Source organism: Spermophilus citellus (genome assembly GCF_964194105.1).
Source record: "Spermophilus citellus genome assembly, chromosome: X".
Lineage (NCBI taxonomy): Eukaryota > Metazoa > Chordata > Mammalia > Rodentia > Sciuridae > Spermophilus > Spermophilus citellus.
Window position 1 is genome coordinate 128,516,616 of NC_138190.1, and position 12,558 is coordinate 128,529,173.

General features: G+C 36.0%; 1 protein-coding gene across 1 annotated transcript in view; it reads right to left on the reverse strand.

Annotated features, from left to right (window-relative positions):
• Positions 1-12,558, reverse strand: part of MBNL3 (muscleblind like splicing regulator 3) — a 110,256-nt gene that overhangs the window by 19,284 nt on the left and 78,414 nt on the right. The window contains exon 3 of the mRNA XM_081276505.1: positions 10,109-10,273. Coding sequence (XP_081132631.1) covers positions 10,109-10,273 — 165 coding nt within the window. The remainder of the gene's footprint in view (positions 1-10,108; positions 10,274-12,558) is intronic.

Below are 12,558 nucleotides of genomic sequence, written 5' to 3' on the forward strand. Positions count from 1 at the left end.
TGTACCAATCATACTTGCTAATGAATAATAAGTCATTGTGGTCCTAGAGTATAAGAAAAAAGTTCAAGGGTCTAAAGTAAATAATTGTCCTCACTTAGAACTAGCTCTTCTGACTTTAATAATCACAGATGTCTTCAAGTAAGAGGAAGCATTAAATGTAGGCAAACAGATGAAATATAAATATATTACTGTGGGTATAAGAGGTGAGAAGAATAGCATAAAAAAGAGTACAAACCATGGTTCTGATCTACCCTTATTTGGTGGAAGGAAAAGCTACAATAGAATACTTGGGGATTATAATTGAGTACCTAAAAACAGATCAGCATAGGAAGAGGGCAAATGACTTCTTCCTCAGGAGGAAGTTTTGAGACCTTATAAGCAAAGCAAATTCGACTGTTTTGAGGAGAAAACCAGACCTGATCTAAAAATGATTTGTTAATGACCACCATGTAGGAAAGGAAAACTACTTTAAAAATCAAATTTGTGGCATGGATTGTGGTAATTTCACAAGTGTATGCTTGTCTCTAAGCTCATCAGATTGTACATAATAAATATGTACAGCTTTTTTGATGTATCACTCATACCTTGATAGCATTTTTAACCAAATTGTAGGCTAGTGGTAGGGTGCACCCCTCACATGCATGAAGCCCCTGGGTTCCATCTCTAGCACCAAAAATAATAAAATATTAGCTTGTTAACAAAGACTGTGAAGCAAAATGTGGATTTTGTGGGGCAAATGGGAAGAACTTACTATAGTAAGGAACACACAGGAAACCTGGACATTATTTATAAACATATCAATGCAAGTCCAGGATAAATAGGAGAAATAAGTTAAAATTATCAGGGTTGGACCAACACCATCATCACCAAAACAACAAAAACTACCACAAAATTGTACATGGCTATTTGAAAGATAGGTCTATTATGGAATAAAGAAAAGCCCATAGCTCTAAGAATATGGAACAACAGGTACAAATAAGAAATTAAGAGGACCACAAAAATACTAATTCAATACCTCATTACTATTAGATCATAAATTTGTAGATGGTACAGCCTATTTTGTGTTCATTATTTTTTTCCACCTCCTATCCATTTAATGTCTGGTATAGAGTGTATGCTCAATAAATATACACTGAATTGAATGAAAAGTGATTCCTAATATATTGTAACTATATTGAGATTAATTTTGGGGTAACAAAATGAAGTCCAATTTGAACATCACAGTGCATAACAAGAAAAACAGAAACAAACTAAAACAAAAGTACTTTCAAAAGCAGTGTCAAAGTGATGGAATATACATTAGCTTCTCTCTTTTTCCTGAGGTATACTTCAGGCAGATGGCCACTCCTAAATAATTTTTTTTAAAGATGGGAAATGTTAGATCAAACAGTATGAAAAGTATGAGGTATTTTATAATACATTAACACATACATATATGTATATGTTATGCAGTGACATGTATATATTTGTGTATTATGTGTATATATTTATGCACATTTATACATTATGCAATAATCAAATCAGGCTAGTTAATATATCCATCATCTCAAACAATCATTTATTTGTGGGAAGAATTCTAGTAGCTATTCTGAAATATACATTACATTATTGTTAACTATGGAAGGGATAACTGTAAAATTATAGATATTGAAGTCATGACCCATTATTCCTACTTTAACACTGATGAAACTGTCCTGCTGAATGATTAAATTAAAAACTTGGAGACTAAAGTCAAGGAAGTAAAAGGGCCAAGGAAAAAATAGCCAATAATTTGGCTCTTGCCCTCTATGGTTAGCCAGGACCCAGAAAACAATGGGACCTACAACTCTGGTGAGTCACCCAATGTTCCAATCAGAGGAACCAAGAGGACCCTAGAGAACAGGAAGCCAACCAGTGCAATTCTGCAAAAAGGAGGGCCATTGGAGATGGAAATGTCCCTGATGCTTCTAAAAGAAGCCACATATGGTCAGCAAGACCTTCACCCATCCAAGCAGATGGCACCACTTGTAGAGGAAAGCTAAAGGAGCCAGAGGCTTTGCACACATCCCCAAGAGTGATCTCTGAGGAATCTCAGGTGACTCTTAACAGTAGATACTAACAATGTCAGTTTTGTTCAATTTAGTCTTAAACACCCAGCAGGAGAGTATAGCCTATGCACAGTCCTACACGGACATTAAAAAGGAAAAACAATAGTTTTCTTTAAATGTAACAAGATGTACACTTATGTCAGCCCTACCAAAGGTAAGTAAAGCTGGAGGCTATAAAAGTAAGGGTTCTTGTGTGGAAATGCTTAATAATAAAGATCACAAAGAACTCTAGTGTTACAAATTTGTCCTGAGTCAATTTGAGCCTGATCTCACAGACCTATGAATCTTCCTAACCTCCTATATTGATAAACTTGATCTGTTTTTCACTGGTATGATTATGAGTTACTGTCCTCATTGTTTTCAGAGCCTGACTGAAATACTAATTGCTTTGTGCTAATTGTTTACAAAAAAAGTAATTCTTTGCTATTTTGTTTATTGTTGGCTTAGCATTATCCCTGCCCTACGTGTGCTTTGTCCAGTCACCTTCCATCTGCCACTGTGGACCTCTGGACTGCTCTGATGCTGAATGCCTATCTGCACCCCACCTGATAGAGAACAAGGACTTCAGGTCACTTCCCCCAACTTTGCCCTCTCTCAGCAGGAAGCAGGTTGGAGATGTTATCACCCTTTTTACCAAAAAAATGGAATGTAGAAATTTACAGTGGGGAAATATACAAATGTCCACTTTATGCCTTAAATATAACACTTGCTGCTCTGCCACTGTGACTTATTTTTAAAAGAATCTGTTTGTTTCTCTTCCTCTCTCCCTGCTCCTCCCTAACCTCTTCCCCTCCCTAATCTCAGTAGAAACAGGATTACCTTTCTTCTCCATCCCAGGCAGAGTTATCTGTCCTTGAACACCCACCCACCACAGGAACCAAGTAATTCTGACTTTGGGGATGGCACCAGAAGATCTCAGAAATGACTATCTCCCAAATTAACAAGTGTGTCACAACTCCAACAGAGAACACATAGAATGTGGCCTTTGAATCACCTCTTTAAAAGCCCACTGCTCTCCTTGATGAGCAGAATCACAACCTCTGGGACAGGAGTCCCCTGTACTTCTCCTTTGCTAGGAAAGCAATAAACCTTCTTTTTATTTTTTCTCAAAAGCAAATTAATATTGAATAGATACTTAAAGCCTATAAAAGCAATTTAAGAATATTAGAGGAACTACTTTTAAGATTATCAAATGGTGGGGCAACCACAGGTTTTTACATGAGGTCTCCTGGTGGCCCTCTCAGTGACAACTGCTAAACCATGTGCACTTATGCAAGAGGATTGTTTTGATAAGGGAAAAAATTATTCCTTATAGATTAGATTATCAAGCATTGGCTTTATTTGTTTATTTTTTTTATCCTCCTTCAGGGAGAAAGATTTTCATAGAGCCCTTCAAATTCCCAGCCTTCATCTCACTTGTGATCACCAGTAAGCAATTTTGAGATAGCTGGCTGGTAGCTTAGACTTTGACCATGAACAGTAAACCTAACAGGCCCACATGGTCTCATTAGTACCAGGCTCTAACAGACTGAGCTAACCAGTCCCAGAGGAAGAGAACACAAAATGGGCCAAGAGGAGATTACATTTAATTTATCCCATGGGGATACATAAGGGAGGATAAAGGGACAATGTTGAGATTTGTTACCATTGAAGGAACTGAGCACTGTAAAAGATATCATGTACAAGTACCCTCTGTTTGGTTACGAAAATGTAGCATTTTCACTTAACTTTTGAAACAAACAGATTTCATACTTCCTATTAACAGAGTTGGGGCAAGGCAGCACACCTACTGCTAGTGGTTTTATTTTATTATAAAAGGGGCTTTAAGCTGTGTGACATACACAGTCACAGGAAAGGAACTGGGTCATGAATAACTACTTTGGATCAGTAATTGCAATTAGGAATCAATCTGGGATCTGTGGGGTCTAAAGCTCAGACCACTGGCTGGAAGAAGAGAGCTCTTAGGACTTAGAACACACAAATACCTTTTGCAAATTTTATGACCATCTTTAAAAGATGTACTCTGGGGGCTTGGGTTGTGACTCAGTGGAAGAGCGATTGCCTAGCATGCGTGAACACTGGGTTCGATCCTCAACAACATATTAAAAAAATAAATAAAGATATTGTGTCCATTTACAACTAAAAAATATTAAAATTTTAAAAAGACATTATTCTTGGAAGGAGACCAAGCAAATGTGGGGCCCTGAACCTTCACTCGCCCAAGGTAACTTCACCTCTGGAACAATATGTGTTGAACAATTAAAAACATGAGCTTCAGCTGCTGTATCTAAAAGTAAAATCTTTTAGAAAATGTAATAATATCCATATGAAATTTGGGGTTCATAACATAGTAGCACTCCAAGCACTCCTGGGATGTGATATGGTCAACCTCAGTCAATGTGGAAATTCACATGATAATAATAATCCTCATTATATTAAGAGCACATTAACCTTATTTCTAATTACATCACTTTACAAAACAATGTGACTACATTGAGGTGAAAAACTAAATAGCTTAATTTATTATTCTGTGAATAGGTAAACTGAAAAGCCTGCTGTAAACCCTTCATTAAAATGTACTGTCATTTCTGTACTGGTGAGGAGACTAGCAATCTGGAATATGGATGTGTGGATTCAGTTTGATATGACTACAGTCATGTCGAGTTATGACCACCATGATTGCCCCTGTGTCTAGGGGGTCAATTTTTCTTCAAGAGTTTCCCAGCAAACTATAAATAGACAAAAAAGCTTTACAAAGGCATATGGAGCTTTACAACCAGACCCTGGTGCCAGAAATATGCTTGACTCTTTGATGTTAATCTAAGATAAACCAGGTACATTCTGGCTAGGACGAAGTCATTTTTGTCCTCACCAATATGCACGCACTTCCCTGTGACCCAATTGTGGGGATCCAGCTGGTCTCAGTTGCTGCCCAGGACTACGCTTCTGTCATTATATCCAATTACACTCTGTGCAATCCTGGATTTGTCTGCATCTTTCTTTGGTCTCTTAGCACTCTGGGGCCAGTCCTTCTGTATTAGGACCAAGTTGTTCTGGAGCAATAGACATGGTTTTCTTTTCTATTAAGTCTTCAAAATGTCTGGCCCATGCTTTTCATAGTAAATTTTAATACAAAATAAACCAGGACAATAACTACTCTTTATTACATAAATATATTAGTGGATAAATTGAGTTAATGTGAACTAGAAAAATTGCAACTAATAGAAATATGGCAAATGTAGAATATATCTTGGTGAGGGAAGGAGATTATCCTCTTGTTTTTGTCTCCTAAATTATTTAACTACTTATTTTCAAAAATAAAAAAAAATGTAAAAAAATATTTTCCAATTTTATTTCCAGCCACATAAAACTGTTCTAGTCCAAAGTTTCATTGAGTAATATGATACCTTATAGAGCTTAATTAAGTAAAGAAGAAAAACATTAAAGGCATTGGAATCTGAAAATAATATTTATTATTATGTAATTAATTAGTATTTTCCCTTCCTCCTATCTACTTGACTTCCTATTTTTTTTTTATTTTGGTTCTGAAGTGTTGCATCACTTCCATACCTTACTATATTAATGTAAACATATGATCCTATTTCTGAGAAATATATTTGGTAGATAGAAATTTAAAATGATGTAAAAAGGGGAGCAGGGGTCCAGATAAACACCAAATGATTCAATAGAGGAAAAAGAAAAATCAAGGAATGGAACGCTTGTTTATATCCTTTATGGTCTACATTCCATAACTTGGCCTCAGGAATGAAAGTCATGAAAATAGCAGAATCACATGACTTGGCACACCTTAATGAAACCTCAAATGTGCTGACCTACACCCTCTATATAAATCGCCAGGTGAATATACTCTCCTGGGTCAAGTTCACCTATATGTCAGCATCAGCTTCCATGTGAATCACCACATTCAAAGAAAGAAACTAAAGGAATTTTCCAGATATGGAAAGATCTAGAGAGGCAAAATGTCTAAATAAAAATATTCTAATAACCTTATAACATCATATCTACTTTATCTACACATGCACATATAAACATATATGTACATATATTTGTACACTCAGACACATGCATCACATCCATTAGTGAGAATCCTTCCTCCCAATAACTAAAATTCCTAGTTGTGAAACTAAAATTTTCCAATTTTAGTTTTGCTTGAGAGTAATCCAGTATGTCTACTTTTCCTAACATTCTTCAACAATGCTCATGTTTGCCTTCTGATTATGAAAAGGGGGAGTTTTTAAAGTTATAACTCTTCTTTTTTTGCTGTGAATATTACAAGCAATCTCTGAAATTGCACTAAAAAATATTTGGGAGTCACGTCCTTTGTTTCACTTTCTTAATAAAGCCAACAAAAAGCTTTCAGGGTGGATTTTTATAATAGCAAATGTCAACGCAGACCTGTTAAATACAGTGAACAAACTTGCCTGCTGCAGCAAGCATTCCACACAAATCGACTAGGTGTGGCTTTTATTCATTGTTCAGTCACACTGAACAGAATCTGCTCTCTAGTTACCATCCCATTGAGGTTGACATTCCCTTTATCTATGGGCTTATAATAAGCAAACCATATTCAATCTTGCAAAGGCAGATGTGCTTTTCTGGTATCCCAGAAACAGATCAAAGTATGCTTTGTAGAAAGACCTGAAGTTTAAGCCAGTAATATAAATGGGTCTTACTGGGAAACCATACAAATATAAGAACTAGAAATATTTTAAACAAAAGCTTGACTATTTTAGGGACAAGTATTCAATTATTGGTAATGGGGTGATTAAGAGAGCAAGAATTGTTTGGTGGAGAGTCGGTACTAGGGAAATTAAGTAAAATTAAACTTTACTTCTGTAATTATATCAGGATCAGGATCCATAATGAAAAGATTTCTTCCAGATCAGACTGGTAAATGCCACTTAAAATCGTTTGCATTAACTCAATTACAGAACATCTATGAGGCAGCTTCCTAGGCCACAGAGCAGGAGCATATCAGCTACAGCAGGCTTAGAATTTTGTACACATAATAACTGCAGAAATTAATCTTTTATCAGTTTATCACATCACAGTGGCTATCATTAAATAATCTATGAGGTAAAAAAGTAATTTCTAATTGTTCCCTGGGATCTTCTAAGTAATGCCTTGTATCTTGTGTCATGCCATAAAATAAATTGTACTCCTGTGAGTCATATCAATCATCATCTGCAGGGCTGGGGATGTGGCTCAAGTGGTAACGCGCTCGCCTGGCATGCGTGCAGCCCGGGTTCGATCCTTAGCACCACATACCAACAAAGATGTTGTGTCCGCCGAGAACTAAAAAAATAAATATTAAAAATTCTCTCTCTCTCTCTCTCTCTCACTCTCTCTTTAAAAAAAAATCATCATCTGCAGTCTAAAATCTGAAATTACCACCAATGAAGAAAAAAAAACAAAGGAAATGCATTCTACTATAGAAATCATGTTGAATAAAATTAGCACAAATCAAGAGGCTAGAAAACTTAATGAATTTCTTATCGGATTCTAAAAAAAAAAAAACACTCCCTACTCCTCCAGTGTGATCCTACATGATCAATAATGCAAGAAGGATTGAGACTTTGAATGGAGAGACTCTGGCAGAAGTTGAATGGAAGGTGTATAGTTACCACTACTTTACCCTACAACTTGCTCTCTGATTCCCTGAAGCAGGTCATTTGACTGGTGCCCTGAACTAGCCCCTGACCTTTGAAAAGAGATTTGCTCTAACACTATAAAATATGGTGGGCTCAGGTGTTTGACAATAAAATCTTGCTCCCAATCCTTGCTCAATTTGAAAGTAAGACATCCCATAAGAGGATGAGGGTAGCAATGTTGAGTTAAACGTTCCTTTGTCATAGTCACTTTTGAAGAATATTCCCGTAACCCCATTCTAACTCCTAAGAACCATTCTTCTATTCTGTGTGCCTGTGAGTTAAACTTGTTTCAAGATTCCATATAGAGGTGAGGTCAGGCAGTATTTCTTACTCTATCTGGCCTATTTCACTTAGCATAATGTTTTCCAAGCTAATCCATGTTGTCTCATTTAATAAACTATACAAATATCATATTTACATTGTACATCTTAAACATATATACTTTTATTTGCCAATTATATCTTAATAAAATGGAAAAAAAGCTCCTCTGGTTTATTCTACATTTTCTGGACTCACCAAGCATATTCACTTCTGTTTTGTACATATCTAGGAGCCTTTGTCTTCCTTCCCTACTCCTTTAGACCCAGGGAGGAAACGCAGTGTGTGAAAGCCCAGGAAAGAGTTTCGGTAAGGAGTTGACAATGAAAAGTATTATTGAAGGTCAAACAGGAGCTCTGAAGAGGCTATTGGTGATCTGAGAACCAATTTATCAACATAACTAATTAGCACTGGGTTCCAAGGCAAATATTTTGGCAAACTAAGAGTACAGGACATGAAATATATTTAATTTACCTAAATCTGTCTAGACATTCTGGAAAAAAAGAATATCATGGTGCAAAACATCAATGCCCCTCTCAACTGTTTTTTGCATTTATGTATACAGGCATGATAGTTAAAGGGTGTTACATTAATCCAGATTTCCTTGAATTCTGAGAACCAACTTTATAATAAGGTTTTGCTGACAGCAGATTGTCCTATTCCCATATTTTCTTTGCATCTAAATAACACATGTATCTTTTGGCTTTCAGTGTTTATTATATAGTCACTGATGGAATGGGTAACAAAGAAAGGTAACAGCTCTTTCAAATTTATCTTGTTAATTTTAAAAATGTTGGCTAGCTGGAATTAGAATGAGACACCATTGTGCTAAATCTGAGAGCTGAAGAATTGTAGCAGAAAGGGGACAGTTTTCAATTCCCTCTGAGAAGTGTTGGGCCAAAATGCAACATTACATTTGAAGGTATCAGGACAAGATAAATTCTCAATAGGACAATATGAACAGATATAGCTTAATTGCTTTTTATAAATCCATTTAAACTCACTGATCCATAAAATACTAGACACTTATTAATCTTACTAATTTTGTGCAGAAGGAAACTCTGTATTTAGGTTAAGTAGTACAAACCACCACTGAATAACTAGCTAGTATTCCTCAAGAAAGTTAAGGTCATTCGAAATAGGAAACAACTGAGAAATGGTTACAGATCAGAAGAGAGAGGGGAGACAGAATCCAAACAAATGTACTGTGGTACTGGTATCCTGGAGTAGACACTAGAATAGAAAGGGAACATTACTGAAAAACATGGTGAAGTGGGAATAAAGCCAGCAGTTTAGTTAACAGTAATATGAGAATCTCAATTTTTTGGTTCTGATAAGTCTGCTATGGTATTTTAAGATGTTAACGGCAGGGGAAAGCTGGGGTGTAGCTCAGTAGTAGAGCACTTACCTAGCATGTTCAAAACCCCAATTTCAGTCTCAGCCCTGTAAAAAACAAAACAAAGCAAAACCCCCCAACATAAAACAAAACACTGGAGAAACGGGGTGAGGGATAATGCAGGCACTCTCTGGCCAGCTTTTAAAGTTCTTCCAATGAATCCAAAATGACTTTAAAATAAAAAGTTTATTTAAAGGCAACAACAAAACTATCAAAGAACAGAGAATTTTGTTTGAATTAATGTCCTAGAATTCAAAGATTTCCATGTAATAATAATCAGTCTTTCTCTTCATCTTAACATGCACTTGCTCCTTTGTTAATATTCTTCTAGGAATCAACTCATGCATAAATGCAACCAGGATTTCAATCCCACGTACCTGATTGCTCTCTTCACATGCACAGCTCAGAAGTGTCAATGAACATGAGCTGAGTCCTAAATCCTGTAGTAACTAGCTTTCCAAAGGCCTACAAGGTTATTCCAATGTAGATATATATGCTTCGAATAAAGTACATGAGGCTGGGGATGTAGTTCACTGGTGACACACTTGCTTAGCTCACATGAGGCCCTGGGTCTAGTTCCCAGCATCATAAGACACACAATATGCACTGTCAACTTTCAGACAGCTGTGACTTACAAGTGATGACATCTGAGCATTTTGGAGCATAAGCTGCATCTGCTGGGCGAACATGGCTGCTGCAGTCTTCTGTTGAATCAGATTGTTACGTCCATTAATCTCCAGCTGCGTTTTTAAGTGTGGAGGAGGGTGAAGGTACTTGCAATTCTCACGAGTACACCGACCCTAATAGTGAAGAATTAGACAAAGTTTTTATTTAGTATTTCTAACAATCTTACATGGTTGAGGAAATAAGAGCTTATTTATTAAGTTCTTATCATGTGCCAAGAACTTTCATAAATGTTTTCCATGAATTAACTTATTTCATCTTCCTAAGTGTAAAACTGATACTTTTACAATCTTCATTTTCTAGGCCAGGAAACTGAGATTTAGAGAGGCTAAGTGACTTGCCCATGCACACACAACTAAAAAGTGACAAAACTAGAACTAAAACACAGCTGGTCTGATTCCAGAACTCCTTCTCTTAGCCACTCTGCTCTGCTTTGGTATGTATCAAGTTATGTTTAGAACATAAAATATTGTGAATATTATGTCATAAAATTTAAATAAATTACAAATTTAAATAAAAATCATCCATCACGAGCTGGCAAATCATGTGTTTTTAAAGAACACTTGGGATTTGGATCCACATGTATAAGTAACCAAGAAAATTCAGGGAAAACATTTAATAACCATCCACACATAGATATATAAATTTTGGATTCCATTATTTGAGGGCAATCTAGGAGCTCTTTTCCCAAAATCCACAATGTGAAAAACATCCTGAAATCCATTGACATTCTGTTAATCAAAAAATAAATCCTTATATCTGGCAGCCAACTTTTTCTTCAGGCTCTAGAAGCAAAGGCCTTATATTACTTAGATAATTGAAACCAAAGTATATTTTAGATTCTCAGCTATTTGGATGTCTTATTGATGATTTAAACACCTTCAAGACAGGATAACATGTCAGTTCCACAGAATCCAACATGCCTTTGGTGTCACCTAAACACTAACATGGCTGCCAATTATGGTGTTTACTATGTGGTAGCAAAGAATGTCACCGGACTAGCTGTTTATCACATTATTATGTGAACCATTGTTGTTTTCAACTCATGAGCACTACATGCAGCAGCTAATAATTATCTCATTTGGATTACTAGGTCCACTATAATTCTTTTATAGCAAACACAACCACAAGAAATTCTTATTCCTATAGATACTAAGATTCTTTATAGTGCATGAGGATATTGGGAGAGGAAGAGAGAGAAAAATAACAATTTTTTTTTTGGACTCAAGAGTGCAAGTTGCTAGGCCACCTGAATTCCCAGGAGAAAATCGAGTTAGTTTACCAAGTGTTTTTCATTCAACACATGCTATGCATTTTTCTTATTTATGATGCTTAAGTAGTTTAGGCAATCACTTCTCCATATTTATTTTTCTTGCCATGAAAGCATTCCTATAAGTTCACTGGGAATCCAGGTATGGCCTTCAAAACTTTTAAAAAGCTATATATGATGCAAACTTTTTGATGGGGGGTACTTCATTCATTCATTTTATTTTTACTTTTTGAATTTTCAGGAGAGGGATTTATTAGTGCATTACAGGTGTACATAATAGCTGGGTTCATTTCCATATCATCATACATGCATTGAATCTCTTACTTTTTCATTCATTTAAAAATATTTAAAATATTTTAAATTGCACATAAGAATCATACACATTTATGGCATGCAGTGTAATATTTCAATACATGTATACAATGTGCAATGATCAAATTGGCGTAATTTGTCTATCACCTTAAACATTTATCTTTTTTTTTGTGTGTGTGTGTGCTAGGAACATTCAAAATCCTCTCTAGTTAGCTATTTTTTAACATTAAACAGAGGCGAGTGGTGGGAGGGAAAGGGAGAGAGAAGGGAAATTGCATGGAAACGGAAGGAAATCCTCAACGCTATACGAAATCACATATAAGAGGTTGTGAGGGGAAAGGGGGGGGACAAGGGAGAGAACTGAACAACAACAGATTAGGTAGAGAGAGAAGATGGGAGGGGAGGGGAGGGGGATAGTAAGGGATAGGAAAGGCAGCAGAATACAACAGTCGCTAATATGGCATTATGTAAAAATGTGAATGTGTAACTGATGTGATTCTACAATTTGTATTTGGGGTAAAAATGGGAGTTCATAACTCACTTGAATCAAATGTATGAAAGATGATATGTCATGAGCTTTGTAATGTTTTGAACAACCAATAAAAAATAAATAAAACATACAATTAATTATTGTCAATCATAGTTACCTTACTGTGCTATGGAACATTAGCAGTGATCCCCTATCCAACTGCATCCATTAACCATATTAGATCACTGGAACCAGGTAGCTCTATTGTTTTACCTCCCTGGCAAGAAGTGGAATATAACTTAAACTTAATGCCGGAAATGAAAAGGTACACTGTTGCTTTCTATGGTGGA